The sequence below is a fragment of the Anastrepha obliqua genome, chromosome 3, assembly GCF_027943255.1.
Source record: "Anastrepha obliqua isolate idAnaObli1 chromosome 3, idAnaObli1_1.0, whole genome shotgun sequence".
Classification (NCBI taxonomy): Eukaryota; Metazoa; Arthropoda; class Insecta; order Diptera; family Tephritidae; genus Anastrepha; species Anastrepha obliqua.
The window spans coordinates 49199620-49227051 of record NC_072894.1 but is presented as its reverse complement, the minus strand read 5'-3'; the positions used below and the strand labels follow the sequence as shown (position 1 = coordinate 49227051).

The 27432-nt window shown below is 35.8% G+C and overlaps 2 protein-coding genes and 1 non-coding gene across 3 annotated transcripts; 1 reads left to right on the top strand and 2 right to left on the bottom strand.

The window, feature by feature from the left end:
* The first annotated feature begins 161 nt into the window (after window positions 1-161).
* On the top strand, window positions 162-11188 carry LOC129241290 (gustatory and odorant receptor 63a-like). Its single transcript, XM_054877540.1, has 7 exons — window positions 162-412; window positions 6390-6536; window positions 6986-7168; window positions 7251-7394; window positions 10211-10324; window positions 10412-10852; window positions 10979-11188. The coding sequence occupies exons 1-7, from the start codon at window positions 206-208 to the stop codon at window positions 11186-11188; spliced, it is 1446 nt and encodes a 481-aa protein (XP_054733515.1). The 5' UTR covers window positions 162-205.
* Window positions 11189-14241: 3053 nt separating this feature from the next.
* Window positions 14242-14313, bottom strand: Trnaq-cug (transfer RNA glutamine (anticodon CUG)). The gene has a single exon. It is a non-coding gene; the product is annotated as a tRNA-Gln (tRNA).
* Window positions 14314-20366: 6053 nt separating this feature from the next.
* LOC129242555 (uncharacterized) lies at window positions 20367-26251 on the bottom strand. Its single transcript, XM_054879252.1, has 5 exons — window positions 25700-26251; window positions 25501-25640; window positions 24440-24821; window positions 24231-24367; window positions 20367-20702 (listed from the first exon to the last, which is right to left on the bottom strand). Exons 2-5 carry the CDS (start codon window positions 25618-25620, stop codon window positions 20613-20615), a joined length of 729 nt encoding a protein of 242 aa, XP_054735227.1. The 5' UTR covers window positions 25621-25640; window positions 25700-26251; the 3' UTR covers window positions 20367-20612.
* Between the last annotated feature and the right edge of the window lie 1181 nt (window positions 26252-27432).

Here is a 27432-nt window from a genome sequence, read left to right as displayed (position 1 = left end):
CAAAAGTATAAAAAACAAACAAAACTGCCAATGTAACTAATCCATTTTTAATGCTTACACTTGACCTCCTCCTTTAATCGGCAAGTTTTCTCTACATTACGACAGACGACAATGAACAAGGGCATAGTACAATTTTGGCTACGAGTAGGAAAGGTTTTCATTTTTATTGTTGTGCTACTTTTACAAAGATTTAATTAAAAAAGAGATGTTTAATAGTTATAATCGTCGCAAGAAACATGACACAGTTTTTCTAAATGTAAAGCCGACTTTTAACGGTCAGAATAGCGGACTGCGAAAATATTCCACTGGCCTACTAGATAAAGAGGATATCCCATATTATAATACCAACAGCAGTCAAGGGAGTCGAGCATCAGTCGGAACTATAACTACATTGAATGAAAACTTTCGACCAGTAAGTGGGTGATATTGGTTCCAAAAGAAGAAACGGGTTTAAAATTTTGTGAATAAAAAAACTGATCTTTCGAACCAGTTAATAATATCTAAGGGGGCCTGCACTCAAGCACATATTAAAAATTTATTTTGCTTTAGCTAAAAAAATTCAAATTTAAATTATACTAGCGTACCCTCGCCCGCTTCGCTAGACGATAAATTCAATGATTTGCTGAAAGAGAATAAAATTAATACGAAACAAAGCAAATTCTTTGATACAATTTCATTCGAACTTTATTGTAACACTTTTTGGTAGACAACGTTTTTGGTTTTTTCATCTTTCGCGTGAATAATGACGATGGTTTGCCAACTCGTGAGCAAGCTACATACAATTGTCCATGAGAAAAAATTGGGTATTCTAAATTAATACCGCACATTTGTAGAGACTGTCCTTGCGCCTTATTAATTCTCATAGCGAAGGCAAGGCGAATAGGGAACTGCAAACGTTTGAAATCGAATGGTAAATCCGCCGGAATCAGTGGAATTCAGGGTATTCAAATGTCTTTTCCTTTGTACTTCCCTTTCAAAATTGTTGCTTCGATAACGTTACCCATTAGCTTCTTCACAGCGAGTCTGGTACCGTTGCAAAGTCGGGGCACATTACTATTGCGCAGCATAATAATCGGTGCTCCAATTTTTAATCGTAAATTATGAGGTGGTAAGCCTGGCAAATCGAGTGAGTTTAAGAATTCAGTTGGATAATTTACGACCTCATCTTGATCAGTAATAGTGTCCATTGACTTATACGCAACTATGTCACCAGGTATTTGATCTAAAATAGCTGAATTTATATCATTGACGTCCTTATTTTTCCCAGCTAAAATTGCTCTTTCGCTGAGTCAATCATGGTTTTTGTAATGTTGAACTATGTTTGTAAATACACTCTGTATCAATGCCTCTTTAGACTGTGCAAAAGTGCAAAAATTGTTAGGCAATGTTATAATTCCTGTTGTTTTTGAAAAAAGGTTTATTTTTTTTGGTTAAAAAGTGTTTTTTGAAGTTTTGAAAAACACTTCGCTCTAACAAATTTCTTCTCAGTTAATTGCTGAAAATTAAATATTTTGAAAAAACTATTTTTTTTAATTTAACGTTTTTGAGAAAATTTTGTTCTTGAAAAAATTTCATACTTTTGCAAAAGTTTAAATTGATTTGTTAAAAAAGATTTTTTTCCGCTTTGAAAAACACCCCCTCGAAAAAATGTATTCTCTATTAATAGTGGAATATGAAATGCTTTGAAAACACCTTTTTTTTTTAATTTTGTTTGGTTTTCAGAAAATTTTGTTTTGAAAAAATTTCATACCCTTGAAAAAGTTTTATTTTATTTTATTTGTTTAAAATTTTTGAAATTTTTTTTTTTTGTAATTTTAGAAAAACACCTCTTCGAAGAAATTTCTTTTATCTCTTTGAGGAAAATTTGGTTTTGAAAAAATTTCATGCTTTCGAAATTCTTTTATTTTACTTTATTTCTTCAAAATTTTTGAAAACAATTTTTTTTATAATTTTCGAAAAACACCCCTTTGAAAAAATGTTTTCTATGTGTCATAGTGGTATTCCATTAACTTTTAGGGTTATAGTCAAATACTTACAAATATCTACGCTTTCACAAATAGCAACAATAAACAAATTTCCTCAAAACCAAAAAATTTACTTTTTTTCTAAAAAAATTCTAAACAAACAACGTAATAAATTTAGAATTTTGTGTTCACGAAAAAACAGTATTGTTTTTATTGTATTAACTGAAAACCAAAATGTTGCAAAAAATCAAAACAAAACTAAATTATTTTTTTGTGTTCATTTGGTCCATATGTTCCATAAAAAGTTGATATGGTAAATAATATGCAGGATCTGATACACGCAAATTTCCATTGACCATTATAGTGACAAAATTATCGATCATCAATTCCAACAGGATTTCAAAATCAGAGTTGGAATGAGTTGTTGTGTGGTGTACTTCTGAAAAAATGAGAAATAAACAAAATAAATCTAAAAATTCGAATTCTAACTTTATCTTGTGTATGTTCTTATTACCTTTGAATTTTTCCAATGAAGCACCATTCATTTTAAATTTTCCAAGAATTTTTTTTATCATTTCGCGTTTCTTTCCTTTTTCATTCGATTCCAACATTTGTTCATAGCCGAAAACATCGTTTGCAAACGCATTCATTTCCATATAGAATTGGTCAAAGAAAGCATTGCTCAATTGAATTGAAACATTATTTTCATAAATACTTAGGACCTTAACTAATGCACCTTGGTACATACCTAACGCAGATATTCATTGCGACCTTGACATCGATACTATTGATGAAACAATACAAAGCGCTAGCAGAAGACACATAAATAGACTATTAACGCATACAAATCCTATGATGAGAAGACTACCAAATAAAGAAAAATCTACCCAAAGTCGGCTTAACCGTCAAACACCAACAGATCTTGCAAAATCCTTGTAATCAATTGTCAACTAATCGTATATGTCATTGTTTGTTAACCACTTGTTTTTAAATAATATGTATATATTTCTTCTAAATGAGCTTGGGGGCATTGGCCCTTCAATATCACTCTCATTCCATCTTTTTGTAAATCAAATTACTTATTGTCTAACGACAGGTGTAATATTTTATGGAAGAAATAAAAAAAAAAAAATTTTTCAATCGAATCATTTGAAATTTCTGTATACAATAACGAAAAATTCAAAAAAAGTTGTACACATAAAATGCATGTCGATTCGAAACTTACTTTAATCTAAGAATCGAGCAAGTTTTGTTTTGTACAATATTTTGATTTTTTCTTTTTTTTATATGAAGAAAATATTTAAAAGAAATTTTTTTTTGCTAAAAACCTTCCCCTAGTGGATCCCTATAATATGAAAAAAGAACGAATTTAATTGGCCTCGTATCGGCCCAAAAAAATGCGTACAAACGAACATCATTTCATTTTTATATATATAGAAGATGTATACATATATGTATAAGGGTTTTCCAATGTGACATGGATCAAATATCCGTTACGACTTTGCGGGTCGAAAGATCCATTTTTCAATGAACCTGTTTTATAAATTCGCGTAAATTGGATCAATGGCCCCGCTAATCGACATTTTCTGTTGTAATAAAACAAATATATTTTTTAAAATGAAGGCAGTTTAATGACCATTCGCCTTGGCAGTTTTCAGACGAGTCACCTTTGTTGGTTATTATACATCTTTCCCAGTTGTACGGGTCAGTCAAAGTCAGTCAGCCATCGGATAACATTTTCAGCAGACAGCTCAAAAACGCTGTGCCATCATTGAAGATAAAATCCTCAATCATCCTAGAGTGCACAGAGAGATTAAACTTTCTACCGGGACACTATTACATCCTGCTCTACTGAATCCCGAGCTACAAATGCTTCAACTTCAATGGATGAAAGGGACGAATTAAATGGGACTTGTGCCCAACTTAGCGATAGGAAATTGCGAAATTAAAGACTCTTCTTCTTCTTAATTGACGCGATAACCGCTTTCGCGATTTTGGCCAAATTTAACAAAGCGCGCCCGTCGTTTCATTCTCGTGCTAACTGGCGCCAGCTGGATACACCAAGTGAAGCCAAGTCTTTCTCCACCTGATCTTTACAACGTAGATCAGGCCTTCCTCTACCTCTCCTACCACCAACTGGTAAGGCATTGAATACTTTCAGAGCTGGGGCGTTGACCCAGCCAACGTAGCCGCTGGACTATATCTATGTCGTCGTAAAGTTCATACAGTTTATTGTTCCATCGCCTACGGTACTCGCCAACGTGCAAAGGTCCAAAAACCTTCTGCAGAGTTTTTCTCTCAAACACTCCAAGCGAAGCCGCATCGGATATTGTCATCGTCTAAGTTTCTGCCCCATACCTTAAGACAGGCATTATGAGAGCCTTATAGAATTGCTTACTCCGCCCAAGGTAGTACTTGTTAGTAAGAGATATTCTCCAATGGATTTCAAGGCTGACATCGTTAGCGGTGTTAATGCTGGTTCCTAAATAAACGAAGTCTTTTACAACCTCGAAATCAGAACTGTCAACAGCGACGTGGGTGCCGATACGCGAGTACGCCGACTGTTTGTTTGAAGAAAGAAGTATTTCGTGTTGTCCTCGTTCACCACCAGACCCATTCGCTTTGCCTCTTTATCCAGTTTGGAGAATGCAGAACTAACAGCGCGGTTGTTAAGGTCTTTTTCAGTATCAGGTTAAAGAAGTCACACGACAGCGAGTCACCTGTCTGAAACCTCGTTTGGTAAAAAACGGCTCGGAGAAGTCCTTCCCAACTCTGATGGGGTTGCAAGTATTGATCAACGCCATTTTGCATAGCCGTATTAGTTTTGTGGGGATACCAAATTCAGACATCGCGGCATACAGATAACTCCTTTTCATACTGTCGAATGCAGATTTGAAATCGACGAAAAGATGGTGTGTGTCGATTCTTCTTTCATTGGTCTTTTTCAAGATTTGGCGTATTGTAAATATTTGGTCAATGGTAGACTTTCATACAATACGGTCGCTAGAACCTTACAGGCGATATTAGAAGACTAATACCCACAGATTGCAGGATCGCCCTTCTTATGGATTGGGCAGATCACACTTAAATTCCAATCGGCAGACATGTGTTCAGCCGACCATATTTTGTATAGAAGCTGATGCATGCACCTTACCAGCTCCTCGCCGCCATGGTTGAATAGCTCAGCCGGCAGTCCGTCGGCACCCGCGGCTTTGTTGTTCTTTAGTCGCGTTATCACTATTCTCACCCCACTATTTAGTAGGTTTGCGAAGTGTTCCCTCCATAATTAAAGCATGCTCTGGATGTCAGTCACCAGATCGCTGTAAGCCGCGGAACTTTGTGGCAAACTTTTCGGGAGTTCTTTTCCTGGCCAACATCTTAAGCTCCTCGCACTCATACGCCTCTCACAGAGGCATGTGCGCAGCTTGAATGCAACAAGGTAGTGATTCTAGCCGATGGACCTCGGATCATAGGTACATCTAAAATACTAGAAGTGTGTGTTTCCATCTATCGCAACATGATCGATCTGGTTGTTCGATTCTCGATGGGGAGACAGCCACGTAGCTTGGTGTGATTTTTTATGTTGGAATCTAGTGCTGAAGACTACCATGTTTCGAGCTCCGGCGAAGACGATCAGCCTCTGTCCGTTATCGGATATTTCGTTGTGCAGGCTGCACTTTGCGATTGTGAGACCAACAATTCTCTCCTTGCCCACTATAGCGTTGAAGACGCCAAGCACAGTTTTTATGTCGTGCGAGGGAGCGCTCATAGGAACGTTCCAGGCTCTCATGGAAGGAATGTATGGTCGCATCGTCTTTTCCTTCCATCGGGGCAGGACCGCGCATGAGCGAGATGTTGAAAAATTTCGCTTTGATGCGGATTATTGCGAGACGCTCGTCCACCGAAGTGAACGACAGTACTCGGCGACGAAGTCTCTCTCTCAATATAAATCCAACACCGGACTTGCACTCCTTTACATGGCAGCTGTAGTAGACGTTGCAAGGTCCAATGCTCTTCTTGCCTTGCCAAGTCCATCGCATTTCTTGAATGGCAGTGATGTCAGCCTTTACTATCACGAGGACATCAACCAGCCGGGCAGAGTCACCTTCCCTATTAACCGACCGGACATTCCAGACGCATGCCCTCAAATCATAGTCCATAGTTCGTTTGCAGCGGTCAGAATAAGCAGTTCTCATTCGGGGCTTTGTTGTCGTTTTCATTGGGGAAGGATTTCTACGTCGCGGGTTCCAAACTCAGCGCACAACCAGATATCCTGCCACTGTCTAACGCGAAAAATGAGCTGAATACTGAAAAAATAAACTTAAATAATATACAATTCATCTGAGGAGGAATTGTAACAAAATTGTCTCTTTGTCCTTACAAGTTGTTGCATTTTAATTAATATTTGAATTTTTATTTTTGTAGAATGTTTTCTACAACAACATTGCACCAATTCAATGGTTTTTGCATATAATTGGGGTTTTACCCATAACGCGACGAGCGGCCGGTAAAGCTAAATTTCGCCTAAACTCGATAGCTTTTGGTTATTCACTCGTATTCTTCGTTCTTTTAGCGGAAAGTTTTATAAATATCAATAAAAGTTTCAATGGAGTGTTCGTTTAATGAAGGATTATTATAATTTAGTGCTCCTAGATGATAATAAAAGCAAAAATTGTTATCAAATAATGACTTTTATTTCGTAAAAAATTCAATTGTGACAAAAAAATGTTTTTATGTATATTTTGTTCCGAATCATAAAGAATTGAACTTCGATTTATGTTCATAATTATGATAGTCTTGCACTAAACACGCAAGGTATGCAATAGGGGTATTTAGGCAGATCAATATTTTTAAGAGAGAGAAAAATATGGTAATCAATCAGCTGATTTGACCTAACAGTATTTTATTGGTGTTCCGGCCAAATAATCTGCTCTTGCCATATTTTTTAATCGTACTCTTGAATACCCTTAATTAGGTTATGTACATATATATGCATATATATTTAGTATGGTTTTATTTAGATCTATGTTTTTTATGTGGCCAAAAATCGCATAAAAATTGTGACATCATTGAGTGGACCATTCGAAGAAGCTGTTATTGCTTACCTGTTTCTTGTAAATATTTTACCACTATTAATGGTTCCAATATTATGGTGGGAAGCACGTAAAATCGCAAAACTATGGAACGACTGGGATGAATTTGAGGTACATAAATTTAAGACTTTTTCAAATGATCCGCCCTATTCTCTAACTTTTTTTCATGAATCTTTCTTTTTATAATTTTCAGATTTTGTATTATCAAATATCGGGCCATAGTGTGCCTTTGAATCTATTTCGGAAAACCACTATGATTGCGGTGGTTTTGCCGGTATTATCTATTTTGTCGGTAGTCATAACCCATATAACAATGGCGGACTTTCAGTTCATTCAAGTAAGCGTATTAGTTGTTGTATAAAAATTATATGTATTTCGATTTTTTTTTAATTTAGAAAAAATTTACTTAGACATTACTTAAAAATTAGGTTTGGGGATTGAGTAATTCATGTCTTTAATTTTACCATACCATCCTGTAGGAATGGTCGCATGAATGCTGAATAAAATTTTCTGTTTTCTCTGTTCGATTTACATGGCTTAGGTACTGAGAAACATTTTTTTCGCATTCTCTTATGTTTCATGTTGTTTTGTATGTTATGCTGTTTGGACTAGAATCCTAATTTCATTCATTGTGGAAACGTGGAGGGAAAAATAAAATATAACACATGGGCTGAAAAGTCCCGGCCCTAACACATAGATGGCTTACATTCCCCTCTGTTTCAGTTTTTACTAACTTTTAAAAGGCAGCTGTTAAAATTTCATGATATTCTATTTAATAGTTCGTGAGTTATTGTGTTAAGAGTGACTGCTAAGGATATTTTTGTTATTCGCAAAACAATGAATGAAAAAGAGTTTTGTGTTTTAATTTTACACTTACTGCTTCTTGATGGAAAAAAATACCATCCAAGCGAAGTAATGGCTTGAAAAGTATTATGGGGACTTCGTTCCATCAGAAACAATAATAAAACGATGGTTTGTTGAATCCAAACGCGGTCGTAGAGACACCAATGATGCACAAGGCAGTGGACGTTCAAATGAGGCGGTAACACCAAAAAACATCAAACAAATCCACAAAATCGTTTTGAATGATCGAAAAGTGAAGTGGCGTGAGTTAGCTGACCTCGTAAAGATATCAAAAGAACGTGGTGGCTTTATATTGCTTTCGAATTTGACTATGAAAAAACTCTATTCAAAGTGGGTGCCGCGTTTGGTCACTGTTGACCACTGTTGACAGAACATGTTGATGATTCTGGGCAGCGTTTAGCTGTTTAAATGTAAAAAACCAGAATTTTTGCATCAATTTGTGATAAGGGATGAAGCAGGCATCCATCACTCATTCTGGAATTAAACGATCGTCATCTGAGTCGCCAGCAACTGGTGAGCCTCGTCCAAAACGCCCGAAAGCACGGCAATCGGTAGGAGAGGTTATGACCTCAGTATTTTGGGATGTGCGTGGTGTAATATTCATCGACTATCTTTAGATGGGAAATACTATGAATATTATTGGAGCGTTTGGATGCCGAAATTGCAAAGAAACGTCTGCATATGGCAAAGAAAAAAATGTTGTTTCATCAAGACCGTGTCACAAGTCAATCAAAACAATGCATTCGTCAGATTTATCTCTCAGCGACTACTGGCTGTTCGCAGACCTAAAAAAATGCTCGCCGGTAAGAAATTTCTCTCGAATGAAGAGGTAATCGCTGAAACTGAGGCAAAATGGTATTGAAATGTTAAAGCGGCGCTGGAATGATTGCTTTGTTCTTGATGGAAATTACGTTGTTGAATAAAGCTAATTTTGAACAAACAAAAAAACGTGTTTTCTTTGTTAGGCCCGAGACTTTTCAACCCATGTGTTATGATTATAAAAAAATCAACAGGCTAACAGCTTTGTTAGTCTTAAAGGTTCGTTCGAATGTTCAACACAGCACACAATGCTTGACCAAAAGGATCTCTCCATTTTGCAAGTTACATAATGTTTAGTTTTGGCTAAATTTTTATTCGTCGCACAATTTCCATATTCATCAAATTTCCGCATGGAATATATGTATAAGTTTGGGGGAAAAGAAATCCATTATTTTCTCGGTAAATCGCTGTAGTGATCGATATCTCGTAACATTTCACACTAAAAAAATTATTTTGCTGTTTGTTCCATTCAGTTGTGAGTTACAGGATGTTAACAATGGAAGTCAAGAAAGAGAAAATTCAGTACATTTTACAGTTTTACCAGAGAACGTAAATTTATAGAGAAGGCTCAGGAACGAATGAGCAGGTTAAATGTCAAATGCTAACAAAACGCGGCTAAGAAATTTGTATTATTTCACCACGGCCTTGGAAAAGTAAACATAAGAGAGTTAACATAGCGGAGCGTGGTTAACAGAATTAAATATACGGTTTGCATTGAAATGTAAAATGCTTAGATTTGGTGTTAGGCAAAATAAAATAACAGCAGACTTGTACATTTTTCTTTCATGATTATTTGCCGTCGGTATATTGCATGCGCAAATACACTATTTCTTGTGAGATGAATAAATTAATTCTAAGTATGTAAGTATATGTATGCATGAATGTGAAATTTTAATGAATTTACTATGATAAAGGGGGAAATGCAAGCCAGGCCGCTGAAACTGTAAATGGTGTTTATGGTGCCGAGTATGGTAACAGCTAATTGCGTGCAATTTTGGTTTCGTCGATTCCGTTAAGGCATTTTCGATGTCAAAGAAAATGTTGATAATGTCGATAAAATCATAGAAATATTCTAAATTGATCGGCATGTTAATAGTCGTAGCATCGCTCAGGAGCTAAAGATTGTCCACGAAACAGTTTTAAACCATTTGCGCCAAATAAAATATATAAATAATAGATTTATTTTTCCCGAAACTAATATTTGGAAGCGAATTTTTGGAAAGAACTCAATATAATCGCGGAATATGATGATGAAATTGTTCATTCGAAGAAGCCTATCACTTTAAGGGACCTATTTTGAGAGAAACGAAATAAATTTGCAAGCATAATTGATATTTTGGAATCTTTTTAAAGCGCATGATTTTAAAGTAAATATAATATTAGTTAACTCATTTGAAGAAATTGGAATTTGTGTGCATATTTATTAGTTTTGCAAGTTTAGTATTTATAAGCATTTTATAAATTTCTTAGGTAATTCCCTACTGCATCTTAGACAACTTGACTGCCATGTTGGGTGCCTGGTGGTTTATAATTTGTGAAAGCCTCAGTATGACTGCAAATATTCTAGGTGAACGTTTTCAAAGGGTAAACATGCCATGTAAAAAAAATGTATTTTAAATTAATTTTTTAAAACGTTTCTGCTTTTTTTTGCCCTCTGATGGCGGGTAAAAGGCTTTACGTCACATCGGCCCCGCCGCAATGGTCGCCGATTATCGCGCCCTATGGTTACGCCTGAGCAAGTTGACACGTGATATCGGAAATGCCACCTGTTATACCTTCACTTTTCTCAACCTATATCTCTTCTTCATTATCACACTTTCGGTTTATGGTCTAATGTCTCAGCTTTCTGAAGGTTTCGGTATTAAGGACATCGGTTTGGCCATAACAGCCATCTGGAATGTATTCCTGCTTTTCTACATTTGCGATAAGGCCCATTATGCCTCCTTCAATGTGCGTACGAATTTTCAGAAAAAGTTACTAATGGTTGAATTGAATTGGATGAACTCTGATGCGCAAACAGAGATAAATATGTTTATACGCGCTACGGAAATGAATCCGTCAAACATTAACTGTGGCGGATTTTTCGATGTAAATAGGAACCTCTTCAAAGGAGTGAGTACAAAGTATATTACATACATAAGTACATACACAGTTATTTAAATATGTACCAAAAACAAATTTATAGAGTTAAGAGGACAGATATACTATACAAGTAATATTGATTTTTTATTATTTCAGTTGCTCACTACAATGGTCACTTATCTCGTTGTGTTACTGCAGTTCCAGATCAGCATACCCAGTGACTCCGGTAAGCAAATGAACGTTTCAATAGCTGAGCTAGTCACTGATATGTTCGTGGAGACTACAGAGTTGACTAGTACTAGTACGACACCAACAATAAAAACTACAACGACTAAAATGCCACCAGCACGGGGTAGGAAAGGGTAAATTAAAGACAGAGTTTTATATTATGAACAAAAATTAAAAAGGAAATGTTGATAATTTCGGAATTTCTTAAATAAAATAGTTACTTCTACAGTCGATAAGACGATCTTCGATAAAAAATTGATTTGTGATTAAAATAGTTTCAATAAATTATTCTGAATGTCAATATTCAAAGAAAAGAGAAAATAATCAGTAAACCTCTTTTTTTATTGAGTCGAGCTTCTATTAGTTTTTGGTATGCGTCTATAAAAACGAGTATACTTATATGTTTCAATAATGGGACGTCTTAGCACTTTATGGCGCCTACGAACGTAAGATGGTTTTTTGATGATCCCAAGTTTGCCATTATTGGCCGAGTAAAATCTCGATGTCTCTACCATATTGACGGTTCTTTTCCAGAGGGAAATCATCTATAATTTAAATGCATATGTATTTACATCTTCCTGCCGTCTTAATTGGCATAGTAAGAAGGCTGTGATTTAACCGAGTTCCACAAAGCTCACCAGTCATATTTTTCACGTCCTAACGGGCGCCAGTGAAGCAAAGGTCTTCTTCTTTTCGTTTTTTTTTTTTAACTCAAAAGAGACCTTCCTCCTGCTCTGCATTGAATACTTTCAGGTCTAGATCATATGAATCAATTCGTACGTTAGGACCTGGGCAGCAAAACCGTCTGCGATATAGTGCATCGTCAATACTCAAAGACTTTTACCAGAATCTTGCTATCGTACATTTAAAGGTGAGCCTTATCTAATGTTGTCACCATCCATTTTCCTCGTCGTACAATAAGATGGGCACGGTGAGAGGACATTATTTGCTATATGCTAGAATTGTCTACTTAGTCCAAAAAAGCATTTGTTGGCGAGTCTCTGTTGGATTTAATGGTTGATAGTTTGGTTTGATGATAAGAGATACTCGGCTGTGAAAAAATTACGATGGGGAACACCATTAACTCCGTCAGAATTGGGAAAGAAGTGGGACAGTAAATTTGGAAATATCTCTCTGACATGTCGAAAGTGAAACCTTCACATCCGACCCCTTTTACCTTTTACACCCAATGTATTAAATATAAAAATTATAAAAAAATGCTTTTTATTTTGTTTATAGCTATTGGTGGTCGCCGTAGCCGAATGGGTTGGTGCGTAATTGCCATTCGGAATTCAGAGAGAACGTAGACTCGAATTTCGGCGAAAGACCAAAAATAAAGGAAAACATAATAGCGGCCGCCCCTCGGCAGGCAATGAGAAACCTACGAGCATATATCTGTCATGAAAAAGCTCCTCATGAAAAAAATCTGCCGTTCGGAGTCGGCTGCACGCCACAAATAGCAGGAGGAGCACGGCCAAACACCCAAAAAGGGTGTATGCGTCAATTACATATACAAGGTGAAGTCCAGAATCAACAAGGCTGAGTTAATTAAAATATAAACGACAGGAGCTTTGTTCTGATAACTTCGAGTTTATTTCTTCAAAATAGTTCCCTCTGGCCGCGATAAACTGTTTTGTGCGATCTAAAAGCTTTTCGAAAGAGTGTTTTAGGTAATTGACCGGAATGTCCTTCAGGATGTCGGTACAAGCCTTTTGGATGGCCTCTACGGATGCAAAACGTTTTCTTCTCATGGCCAAATGTAATTTTCTGAATAGGTAGAAGTCACAGGGAGTCGTATCAGGTGAATGGTTGATAGTTAAAATGAGATTTCTAGTTAAAAAAAAAATCAGTCACAAGTGTGGATCACGTTATTCAGAGCGAATTCGACGAATGCGATGCATTAAACGCCACGGTAGAAAATTGCAATGACGCTTTGGACCGTTGGAACGAACTACTTGTGGACGATTCCCTTGGAAACGGAAAAATAAATGAGTATCGCCCTGGTTTTTGACTATTCCAAACCCGACTTTTTGGGTGGTGGCTCCTCTGGGATCTTCCATTCGGCACTTTGACGCTTAATTTTAGGTTCATGTTAGAAACATCACGTTTCATCACCAGTTACAATATTGTAAAGGAAGTTCTCGCCTTTTCTCGCCTCTTTAATGCGGTCTTTCGAATGTAAAATTCTGAGCAATTTTTGGTCCTTAGTTAACTTGAGTGGAATGAAACGTGCAGAGACCATTCGTAAGTCCAAATCATCAGTTAAAATGCTAAATGTTAAATCGAGGTTTTAGAGATATTCAACTCCGATTCTATGAGTTTCAACGATGATTTCGGTTCATTTTTGATAAATTTACGAATAACTTCGATGGAGTTTTCGGTGATTACTAATTTTGGGCGGCCCGTATGTTCATTGCCATTTATGAGTCCACAATCATCTCTGAAACGTGTAAACCACTCATGAGGTCTGGCACGAGATAGACAATCATCGCCATAAACTTGTTTCATCAATTCAAATGTTTCGGTAAACTTTATACCGATTTTAAACTCATTTTTGTACCGATGATACCAACATATCGACACTTAGACGCAATACCTTCGCTTCCACTGAACCGAATGTCACCAAGCTTTCACTTGAAGTCAGCTAGAGATGTAAATAGCTTCTAACGCACTAACTCATTAAAAATACGGCGCCATCAAAAACATTTTCATGACGCCAGTCTTGTTTATTTTGGACTTCACCTTGAATATATGTATATGTAGCTATAGGCAAGAAATTATAAATTTTATAAGCCATCTGCCGCTCGGCGGTGGTATAAAATTATATCCTTCTTTATTTTTAGGCAAACATAAAAACTTCCAAACAAATTGCGGCATAAATTTGACCAAAAGCATGCCAATAACGTGTGCGCTATTACTAATTTAGAAACTAATTTTATTTATTTTAAACAAAGGACAGCTCTTGTCACACTACGAGTCGTGTTCTCTATAACTTGCTCCATACATTTTCTTTGCTTCCTCTACATTTCATAAGTTTCATATAAGACGTAATTTTCAAATTTATCGCCTTTGCACTCGAGACCACAGATATAAGTAGTACAGATTTCTTCGTCAAAAAGGTAAGGATGTGGTAGGAAATTAAAATAAATAAATGTTATATAATATTTATAAGAATAAAAAGTATATCTCTTAGGTTCCACCGAGATTTGAACTCGGATCGCTGGATTCAGAGTCCAGAGTGCTAACCATTACACCATGGAACCACCTACTATAGTTTGAATTTTGTTGCTACTTAAGCACAGCAGTTGAGTTATGCGCATGCTACACGAAACCGGCGTAACAAGAGCGAATATTTATCATCGCTCTCCTAAAAGTATGCAACACAAGTTTATATGCAACGCACATTGTGACTAAAGTGTAGTGCAATGCAGGGTGATACAAATTCATAGTTTTGTCTTACTTTCTAGGTTTCAAGATTTTCTTACTTGAGACCATTTAAATATTTTGAGTTAGTAATTAGTCGAAAGTAAATATATTTTTTGTTTAAATTGCCAAAAATAGGTGAAATTGTATAATTAAATTTATACTGAACATAAAAAATTACTGTATTATATAGTGTAAGTTAATCTTGAGTAGCTTTTAAACACAATAATTGTTTGCGATTTTTAATATTTTGCATCGTAATTTGCTTTGATATAATATTAAGAATTTCTTAAAATTTACGTCAAAATTACTCATTTTCTCGGCATTTTTATTTTAATTAAGTAAGTTATGCTAAATAGAAATAAGGTGTTGAGTTTCGACAAGTACTAGAAATAATTGCACCGTTGGTACCCCCTTAGGTTTTTTTTTTGTTTTTATGATGAACCGATAAAATTCAAATTAAAAAATGTTGATATCTTTTCCATTTTACAAGCTACAGTACCAATTTCCATTTACCCATGGAATAACACACTTTTATTTTACGAGCATCCGAATTTTGTCAATAAAGTCATATGTTACATATAAGTACAGTGATGGTCACGAATTTAGCACTCCATGCCGAGACATAGTTTTTATTCTTAGCAAACTAAATGATAACTAACATTTTTCTTCGAAAGTTGTTTACTAAGTAGGGATTATATATCGCTGTAATCGACTGTCGTTAATTCGCAATTCGAGGAACTCTTAAAATATTACGAATTAGCGAGTGTTTGAAATATTAAATGGTTTGAAATTTTTAAGTGAAAATAAATGAAACTTCGAATTATCAAGTGTTTTCATTTAACTGCTAATGTCGTACATATTTATAATGTGAATAAATTAATCTTCGAAAAGAACTCATTTATAAGGGTTTGCTTCGAAGCACATTGCTGCTGCTCAGACTTTTCAATAATTTTTTAAGATGAAACAGTGCCTGATATGTTGTTTCATCAGTGTCGTTTTGTAGACAAAAACTTACAATAGTAAGTTATCGAATGATAAAGATATTTTCAGGGGATTCCCAAAATTCAAAGTTCTTACTAACACACCAAGAAACTTTGCAAGTTTGAATTGTCGAGTGTTTGACCATATGAGTTCGAATTACCGCGTCGCAGCAATGAATTACCGAGTGCATAAAAATGTAAGGACATAATTCGAAATATAAAGAGATTTTGTAGGGCACTCGTGATAACTTTGAATTAATGAGAGGTTCGAAATATCGCAGGTTTGATTTAACAAGAGTCGACTATATATTCTTCTTTTTTCATAAAACTCATTTATGTACATGCAACTAGTATCAGTAAGAGCTGGGCGCGAATTTAGCCTCTCAAGCGAGTAAATTAAAAGTGCATTTACCGAGAAAAAAACTTAATGTGTTGTTGGAAATTCATTGTTTTCAATGACGGTACTCAATTTCACACCAAAGATTTCAATGGAATTGCGATCCGGTGAATGTGCAGTTCCTTTAAAAGGTCAATATGGTATTATGTATTTTTGATTATTTTCTTGCTCGACACGTCATCGTTCACCACCAGACCCATTCGCTTTGCTCTTTATCCAGTTTGGATAAGCGCGGTTGTTAAGGCAATTTGTAGAATGCCTGTAAAAACTATGCATCGCTGTTTTCGATGTATCGAATGAAAAAAAAACAACTTTTTTCAATTACATGTACGTAAGTAAACATTCACAAGCAAATGAAAACATCTTTTAAGTATGCATTTCCACACAATTGAAATCTACTTATTGATTTCATGAATTATAAATCCCAGTCTGTCTTGACCAAACTTTGTAAAAATACAATTTTATGAACACATTTTCTTTGCTATTTGATGCGCTGCTCATGCAAATTTTGTGAAGTCCTCGAAAAAAGCCTTTAGGAAGGTACGGAACTCGTTGATATAGTTAAATATTTATAATCAATATGATATACATTTAAGTTTTTTTTTTTGAAATCCTCTCAAATTTCCTATGTGCTTTCATCTGCTCGACCAACAGTTGCTCTTAAGTAGACATATACATAGCTCGTCCGATACGCTTCCTTCACTTCTATTGCATTTCCAGTTGATTAAGTCAAGTTACGGTGGCTGACACGTTCCATAAGTGTGTAGGGGGGTCCACTTAGTGATATCACTAATTTGGGCGTTCTAATAAAAGAGGGACAGTGGAAGGTAAAATGTTCAAAGATTTCAACTTCCTCTTAGTTCCTGCAGCTGCGACAAAAGTCATTCGCCTACATTTTCTAAAATTCTTTTTACAACTACAAATAACTACCGAATTTCCTCTCTAAAGAATTTTGAAGCATGTAAAATAATGTCCATATTGTAAGCATAAAAAACACACCGATCTATCGATATACAGGGTTGTCAATATTCGACGGACCCATCTGGCAACCCTGTATCCTTTGACAGAGACGTCAGATCGCTTAATGATATACCGCGTTGGAAGCGTCAGTCCAAGCAGATTTTTACCATGGAACAGTACACGCCACGCGAGCGCTCCCAAATTGTTGAAATTTACATCCAACAAAAGAAGTCAATTGTGAAAAGTCAACGTGCGTATAATAAATTAAATAATGCCAAAAGTGCGCCTTCTAAGAACACCATTAAACGTATGTACGAAGGAAGAGGCCAAATCAAAACCGACCAAGGCGATCGGATGAGAATATTGCTTTTGTACGGGAAAGTGTTGAGACGTCGCCAAGGACATCACAAAATCGCCGTTCTCATCAGTTGGGCATTGTTCGGACCACTTTACAACGAATTATCCGTCAAGGGTCCATCGAATATGGGCAACCCTGTATGTATATTTGATGCCGTCATCATATCGATTTTTTGCGATGCATCGAATAGCAAACATCGATGTTTCCGATGCAACGGAGTTCTTTTGACATCCTAACTTTTGCCCCATTCTGTATAATACAGCGTAAATTTTATATGATTGATTGACTGATGCTTTCATATCTGATAGAATAGAAGATTATGTCCTGAGACTTGCTCTGACGACAAAATTAAATTATTATTATGAGGGGTTTAGTATTGCAACCTGAAAATCTATTGTGCGTCTTCATAGATTCAGAGTATTTTTTTGAGCCCAACTTCCTCAATAAATTTTAGCATTTGTCCTATTTTATTGAGTTTTATGTCCACCTCTGGTAAAATATGTTTACCCAGGTGTTTGTCCCACTTAAATCTTAATGATGGGCGCGATATCAGCACGTGTTTGGCGGTCTTATCTTCCACCCTACTACAGAACCTGTAAGTTCTATTGACGTACTTTTTCTAGTCAAAATCACATTATTATCGTTATGAGGGGTTTAGCACTGCCACTTCAAATAAGTATTGGACCCTCTTCATGACTATTTCTTTGAACGCAACTTCCTCAATAAATTTTGGTATTCGTCCTATTTTATTGAGTTTTATTTCCACCTCTGGTAAAATAAACAATTTAAAAAAATTAAACAAGTTTGTTACGAAAAAATAAATAATAAATAAAAAAATAAATATACCTTCAATATATGACCAAAAAGTAATCAGAAGTTGCCAAATTGGAAACGTGTGGCACGAAATATCTTAATAAATCGAACTGATCTTGTGTGTTTTCTGTCCGTTTTTGACCTTACATCCAAGCATTAAACCAAAAAAGGTAGCGGCACGTCGACGACGCAATCTTCTATTCTATCATTCTGGATCTAATAGTACAAAAATTACTTTCAAGAGCAGTACACATTTTAAAAACATTTATAAAAGTTTTTGTAATACATACTGATAACTTTATTGAGTTGAGTAAAATAGCATAAATCGAGCATTTACATGCGTTTGCATTAATAACACTATTATCTACATGTATATTTTTTTTAATTTTCTTCATAGTTTAGCTGATTAGTTATATCTACGAAATTTATTATTTTCACTCTGCATATTATTTAATGTTTTTCTTCTTCTTTTAAATAAACCTAACACAATTATATTCTCTATAGCATTCTTTTAGCATTCTAAGTACGTATGCATGTATTAGCATTGCATTGATTAAATATGCATGTATATGTATGAATATCGTTACTCCAAGTTAGTCGACTCGAATATTTTGTAGTACAGTTTTTCTCTCACTTCGCCAATCGTTTTCAAATTTCGTGTAATCTCAGTTGCCGATGTTTTGATGTACTCGTATGCTGTAATATAATACTTATTATTGAAGAGAGTGTTGTTTTTTTGTTATTGTTGAGTTCATGTTAATCCATTCGCCTAATAAGTAATTAACATTCAGGTAACTCTCAGCCGTTTTTTAGCAATATTTTGTTTCCGAATTAGAGCTGAACAATTTTTGTTGTTTGTGGTTCTGTTATTTTAGGTTTGAAATATGATTTTCAGAAAAGCTTAATAGACGATTTTATTAAAATTAAAAAAATCACCAAATGACCAAGTCTACATGCACTAAGTGCAAAAAAGTAATGTGGAGAGAAGAAAGACTTAGACTCCAATTCCATTTCATCCAAACTAGTCTTACAGTGTAGAGAGAAGCTGGAATTGCATACGGCGTAATGAGATAGCGGATGAGCTAGCAAGAAAAGGCTCGACACTAGACTTAGCAGAGGCGGTGGCAGTCTCCACCCCACTGAACACAATAAAAGCATCCATTGCTTCAAACTATCATGCTTTAGCCGAAGGAGGATGGAAGCAACTAACTACATGCATTACAACAAAAAACACATGGCCGTCATACAAAATCCAAAGGACGAACCACCTGTTAGGATGCTCTTGACTAAACATCTCACGCATCACTGCAACCCTTTCAGCTCATTGGAAAGTAGGGGAGCATACAGCCAAACTCAACCTCCCCTTTAAACCCATCTGCAGAAGCTGTCAACCGGAAGGGGCGATGGAAAGTCTTTTCCACTACTTATGTGAATATCTGGGGCTGGATAGGGCACGACTTCCCCTCGGTAAGCCTTTCTTACAGCAAATTAAGTAGATCTCAGACATCGAGATAAAGGATTTGCTGTTATACTTGAACCTCACTAAAGGTATCTGATTTGGAAAAAAAAGACATCATCACACGAGACAGTGGTAGTAAAACGGTGCTGGTCACTAATTAGGACTTATTTCTGTGGAAATATTCAACCACTTCAACAACAACAACGTATTAGTACTCTTGGGTAAACATACAATAGTTTGTTACTTTACAGGACAAAGAAAAAATTTCATACAAAATTAACCAGAATAGGGATAAGTTTTTCTGTTTTAAGTTTTTTCAATGATCGTATTACCGTTAGTTGTTATAATAATTCATTATATTTTTGTTTAGTGAAGGCGTCATGCATCAAAATCCGTTAAAAACTCGACTTGATCTAAATATGAGTTAGGATCTTTCTATATTAAAGTAACGATGCGGAGATATATAATGAATACATTACTTTTCATACTTGCATATGTACTTATATGCAGTTAGAAATGTACATATGTATGTATTGTATTAGCATTTTGTTCACATATGATACATAAATGTGTGTTAGTGCAGATAAATGGTTTTTATAAAATAGCTTTTCTAAATATAATATATACGTACATAATTACTGCACACGTGGTTCCAAATAAGTTAAAAAACTTAAATTATACTTTTACGTAAATAAATAAGCATTTAAGCATCAATAAAAAAATTCCATACAGCTAATGTAAGTATCTCTGGGTATTTATAAACAAATGAACTTAAAAGCTTAAAACTAAATTAAATGAGCACCTAAAAATATTTATTCATTAAAGCTTTTCTTTACTTAATTCTCAGCAAAATATCACAAACTGTGCATTTACTAGTGTATAAATAACAGCAACAACAATAATAATGATAATAAGGCCGAAAATATTGCATTCATTCATTTATTTATGTGTGTGTATTGTGTTTTTTTGTTTTTTTTTTACAAATCTTAGTGCTTTATTGAGTTGCTGATAACAGAGGCGGAAGCTGAGCCAAAAACGATTTGATACTTAAGGAATCACGGGATTTTGCATATCCCCAGGTGCTGGAGATTTCTTGGGTTTCCTTGCTGTCTACGTTATGTGTATTCCTAGTTCAACTTCTAAGCGGTGAATTGTAAAGAATACGGTTTTTAATAATTGCCATCTGGCGACTCGGAGAGAATATGCTTGTACCCGTTGCTGCCAAGATACATATTCTCGCGTCGGAAGTGGAAGGGTATCTGTAGGAGCAAACATTTTTTAATATAATATTTATTTCACTAATTAAAAAGAAAAGATAATATAAGTAACTCAATTGGTTAAAAAAATAATATTGTATTTATAATTTCTTACTTCCAAGTACGAACATTTATACATACGCAAGGTGTGTGTTTAGTATATTTGTATGAAATGAAAATGAAAATAAAAAAAATGGTTTTAATAGCTTTCATTTCTATAAAGGTTTCTTTCGTATGTCAATCTAAGTACCTGAATACTAGATTTAGGATTACATTTTTGCAGAAACATCCTTTATGTATACTCCATTCGTAAGTCGAAATGTCCCTTAAGTGTGTTTTGCTTAGATTTAAATATCATCAATGTTGTTTTTATACTCTTATAAAGTTTACAAGAACCACCCTTGCCCAATAGTACTCATTGATATACATATGTGTACGTGTAAGTTATTCTAGATACCATTCCCGAAAAATCGAACTCATTACCTCAGGGAACTGGTGAATGAATTCGTCTTTATCCGAGGAATGCCATTGCCTTCATGGGCAGAGGTACCATATCCACTTAACATGATTAAGAGCTTATCGCTAATATCGAATGTGGGTACAGCATTCAAGTGCATGACTAGTGTCTCTTCGAACTAATGGCATGCATATAGCTTTATCGTTATCCCAGCAAATGTGAAGTTTACAGAAAGTTTATAAACGGCCTTTCAAAAGACGCGCCTAAATGTTATTCTAAAATAAGACATTTACTATGTATTTTCACTGTTTTCACTATCAAAATACAGTACTTAAGAATTACATGTGAAAAAATCATGAATGTCTAATTGTTTAGATCGTCGAGATATCGATGTTCAAGTCTGTTTAGCAATACTTTACGTTACAGCAGCATCATTTTCAAAAGAGTATACAGTTTTTGGTCTGCCAGTCGGTTTTTTATTCTCGATAGAAGCAGTTTCTTAAAATATTTTTACCAATCTGTGAATTGCCTAATCATTCGAACGAATATTTCCACCAAAAAATCAGAAGCACTTTTTAGAATCAAACAAACTCATAGCCTAACGTGTAAAAATTTGGTAAGGTTTTTATTCGATCGTAATATATTGGATTGGTGAATAAATTCATAGAGTTTTTAAGTTTTTTTTTATTTTACAACGATTTGCTTGTTATTTAGCAAAGGTATTCATTCGATAGAACTCTTTATGCTCTAGAAAGCTACAATATGTTAATTGTACTTTTGAGCTATTTAATTTTTTAGGCGTAAAAATCAACACTTGCGGCACCTGCTCTTCTTTGCTTTCCATCGAGGTCAAAAAGCTGCCGGAGCAGTGCGGGACATTTGCGATGTGTATGGAGAAGGTATCATAGGCGAGTCTACAGCACGAAAATTGGTTGCAAACTTCTATAATGGCGACTTTGACGTTGATGACACGTTCCACAGTGGAAGGCCTTCTGAATTCCATGAAGAACGTCTCAAATCTCTTTTGAAGGAGAACGGTCCCAAACCATTGTTGGCTGTGAATTGGTGGAAAAAATGAACTGCGATCATAAAACGACTCTCAATCACCTTCATTTAAGGGATTTACCGAAAAATTGGGAGACTGGGTGCCTCATGAGCTTAACGAAAAAGACAAAGAAAGTCGCCTTCAAATTGCTTCCAGGCATCTCGCCCGCCATCGAGCAACACGCGGACATAAATAGCGCTTTTTGTACCGAATCGTCACGGGAGATGAGAAATTGTGCTTATGCATCAATATGAAGCAAATAAAGGAGTGATTGACTACAGGAGATACGCCAAAGCCGAAAGTCAAGCCGGATTTTCATCCAAAGAGGATCATTATATGCGTTTGGTGGGACTGGTAGGGCATGGTGCACGGGGAAATGCTCGAAAGGAATGTCACGGTCAACAAGGAGCTCTACATCGCCCAGTTATACCGCGTGAATGAGACTATTCGATTGAAAATACCTAATGGACATGGACAAACCATACTCCTTCCGGACAACGCCAAGCCTCATGTTGCACAAGTCGTCAAAGCCGCACTCCAAGACCTCGAATGGGAGGCCCTACAGCATCCGCGTATTCTCCGGACCTTGCACCCGACCGATTACCATCTTTTCTACTACCTGTCAAACCATATGAAGGGCCTTACCTTTGATAACAAAGAGGTCCTTAAATCTGGCTCAACAATTTCTTTGACACCAGACCAGGCGACTTTGGTCGAGAGGCGGGAAGAGGTTGTAAACAGCCAGGGCGAATATGTAATTGATTAACTTACTGATATAATTATTGTTTTCTGTTTAAATAAAAGTCTTCGGTAAAAACGCTACGAACTTATTCTACAATATAATAAAATTTATATAATTGCATTTAATGTCGAATCAGAATGAGGTGGTGATCAATGCGTGTACCAAGTTCCAGTGAGTTTTATTAAGTCGGATTCGCGCATTGATTCATTTATATGGGAGGTGGGTGTGGTTATTGATAGGATTTAAAGGATTTTTTTAATCTTAGCAATTTGTCGGAGATGACAGCTCATACATTCTCAATACAGTCGACTTAAAATTGTACCATATAAATTTGGCGAAAGCTGGAAATAATACTCTGTTCTGTCCTCATCCTGCAAGCAATATCTACTATACACAATGGGATCGTCGAGGATCCAATATCTGACTGTTATCGCTATGCTTGACCCTAAAATTGACTTCAGCCCAATTGGACGCTCAAAGAACTGCAGTTCGCCAATTCATCAGCTAATTTGTTGCTTTGAACGCCAGAGTGTACCAGCAACCACATACTATAAGTTAAAGGCGATTCTTATCCAAACACTGTCCATTGGATATCCGTGCGGCCAGGCTCAGCATAACTTCGAATACCACCTGCAGTGTAGAGCCATCAGATTTGGATATTTGCTCCCCGTGAATCTTGAATATCAAAATGCAGCTGTCTTCCACCCAGGCTCTTTCTTAACATACTTTTTACCTTATTTACTTGTCTCTAGCCCTTTACGCTACGTACATTCGACTTCCGATTATTATTTTTTTTATGTTGGTACTCTCGACTCGAAGATATGTTCACGGTTTTAGCAATATAGCACCTTTAGTTTGTTTGTGAAAGGCATAAACAAGTGTTTCGGCGATTTTCTGCTATCAACTCTTTTCTGCTATCAACCTAATCGCACTTCACCTAACTATGCCGTTTATATAATTTTTCAAAATGAGTCAGGACTTAGCGGTGCTGGCTTGAAAAGTAATACATCTACCGTGGATTCTCTTACTTAGGAGCCATCCAGATTCTTTAGTAACGTATACTCTTTGCTTCATTGAGGTTTTGATGGTGAGGCGGAGAGTGTTGTGAAAAGTGAACGTTTCTTCACATACTTCCCTATATGTACATTTTAAACTATTGATATTTTCGATTTGCGAAAGCTACAATATATATCTCAAATCTATGTGTGTAGTTCTGATGAAATTAAAAATAGTAACATATAAACCTCGTCTAACGTCATAATTTCTTACTTCTAAACTATAACTTACCGATCCAGGTGGCGGACAAGGTATTGCCACCGTAGCGATCTCTCGCAGCTTGTTCATGGTCCGTAGCCTTTGGTAAAAGGAGTGTATAATATACCACATCAAACAATCGAAAAGCAGCACAGTGAAGCATATCATAACTGAATTGTTATAAAAAATATTATACAATGAATTAATGGCACACTCAAATGAAAAAAACTACTCAGACTCACAATAGTACACTTTGCCTCCAATAATCTCCACAAATTTTTCATTCTGCAGCCAAAACACTAATACCGCCGCTGATACAATGAATATAAATTCAACAACCAACCATGGAAGAACAAATTCTGAGCGATTTTTAAAAATGCCCGCAAACAGAGCGATTGTACTGAGCAAATATACTGAAGCTACTGCCGTCAAAATGTAAAGTAACATCTCGGTAACGGAAACCAGCTGAGAGGCGGTGCGCAGGCGCAATTGATTACGAAATGGTGACATATCATAAAAGCCATTATCCTTCTGATCCTCAATGTCCATGGCAAGCATTGTTTTCATTTGTTCGGCATGTGCCAGGCCCAAAAGCACCAGGAATAGTAGTAAATGGGCGACAAGCTGTAAATTCCAATGGGAAATGCAGTATAAGAATTTAGTGGTTATGCTATATGGACATACATATGTACATATTTATATACGTGTGTAATATGTGAGATTTATATGAGACTGTATAACAACCTACCACACTCACATAGAACATAAACTAGTACATAGCAATTTTATGCTACTTTTTCGTGTGGAATAAGCGGATAGTATCCATATTCTTTTATGTACGGGTTGTAAAAGAACCTTCCAGCTCGGTTAACTCAACTTTGGTAGTACTGATTTGGGTATAGTAAATGGTCATTACTTTAAAAGATTAAAAAAAAACAGAAAGTAAAACCAAAGGACGATTGAACGAACATTTTCCCCAAGTTCTTTCATGATCACTCAAAATAGTGCCATAATTGATATTGGCGGTACCCCACGTCAAGTCGAATACGAGTTGGATTCTAGTGGGTTTATATACACGAGCTGTACTGTTGCTTTGCTTGAAGTCTTAAAAAATGCAGTTGTTGAATTTAAAAATTCTGACTTACTACCATTGAGCTTTAGTATCGCCTATACTTGTATATGCAAGTATATCGATTTTCTCATGATGGCAAAATAAGTTGAAGTTTTTCGCACTATATTATGGGCTAAATGAAACCGAATTTGAGACTTTAATTGACTCCTAATTACTTTATTAAATACTCACCAGTTGGTAAATGCCAATGAGTATGGCCGACAAACGAAGATTCTTTGGTGACACTGGTGCCATCATTAGGTCAACAAAGGACCGCCAATGCGCAGCGGGTGTCTTCTGAGCCAGCAACATCTCAATTAATTTTGCTAAAACTGTTAAAACTTATCACCAATCAATTCACAATAGATTAAATTACACATTTTTTGCAAACCTTTTGAAAACTTGATTATTCAATTGCAATTGATTTTTTCACTATTACTTGTGGCTGTTGTCGAAATCCTGTCAACTACTACTAAAGCGGTGCACATTGCCGTTTTAACTGATGTTGCGCTGGCTTAATTGTGTTCCGCACAAGTTCCGTTTACTCACACTGCTGATAATAAATCGATATATTTGCTTTATGTGGACTGGCTAGACCGTCATTGCTATCAATGACTGGCTTGATATTGCTTTGACCGACAAGTCTGGTGGCCGCCTTTATGCTCGCGTTGCACTTAATTAATTGCTGTCGTTGCAAGGCTGCTACTAGCCACTTTTATGATTTTAAGTATTTCCTTTGTTTGGCGTCTTTTAGCTTAGTGTATGTTTTTGTTGGAGACCGCTTGCATTCTCGTCAGAAAGTGTATTGTGCTGTAACTTAACACGGTTTTGTACAGCGAGTATGTGTGAACGACAAGTGCATGGACACTTTGGCTAGTAAGTGATTTTGTCAACATTTATTGGTATACTGCTTTCTCTTCTACATTTCCTTCTTTCTATTTGTCATATCGACAACTTTTGCTTTCGTTGCTTGACTGTAGCTTTTCTGAATGAATGCAATTTTCCTGCCCTACCCTCTGCCTCTGCCTCAGTCGTGCAATTGCACGAAGTCTGAAGCAGCGCGTCGTATGCGTAATTATTTTTTCTCATTACTTCCCTAAAAATACCACCACTGACAATCTTCACTCTACCTGACGTTCGTAGCCTCATGTTTATGTTATGAAATACTTTGTTGTTGAAGACATGCGCGTTAAGTATTACTCAGCAAAGCTTTTCACCGTGCTTTCACTTATACGTGGACAATATTATACTATTCTCGGCTTGTTTGTTTATATTTATTTCCCTTGTTGTGATTTTTATCTCTGTTTATCGCATTCTTCATCAGTTATGTTTTGTGTAAATACTCTCTTGAAAGCTTTTAAAAGCTACTAAAGGCTGCGCGGTAAAAAGAGAAGGCAAAGCGTGTCGTTCGAGAAAACAAAGTGTACGAGTATATAAAACTGTGCGAAAAAGCAAGGATGGAGAGAAATGGATAAGTCAAGTACAGATAAAACCTAAAAATAATACCCATAATGAAAGTATATGATAATTTTGGCATCAAATCAGCAAAATGTGAAAAAGTGCATAAGAAATTTATTTCCTAAATTGAACAAAATTATAATTGAACTAAACTTAAAACTAATATTTTCTAGTAAGACTACTTGGCTTTATAACTTCCTCTGATCCTAAGGATATTGTTTCAATTATAACAAACACACTTTAAATGAAATGTACAATATTTCTAAACATTTTGGACCTTTTTTATATTATATTTTGTTTTCTTGTGCTCTGTGGACCAGAGGATAAGAGATTTAATAAAAGCTTAGTGAGATTGACTAGAGCAGGGATCGACAACCGCTGCGCCACTTCGTTGTGAAGTTCTAATAATGCAAATTAAAAAACAAAAAAAAACAATTGAAAATTGTTCTGAATCGATTAACGAGGTTTATTCTATTTCTCAGCCACCGATTCTATCCCCAGCCTCTTGTACTCATTTTATTTTTTTAGGGTGGTTTATTTTATTTTATGGTGGTTGTCACAGCGAAATTAAATGAGCTGAATCTAAAACTGCAAGGAAAGGGAAACCTAGCCTATGTTTTGTAGAAGAATTGGTTTGCTTCGAAGAAAAATATATTCATTTTGCAG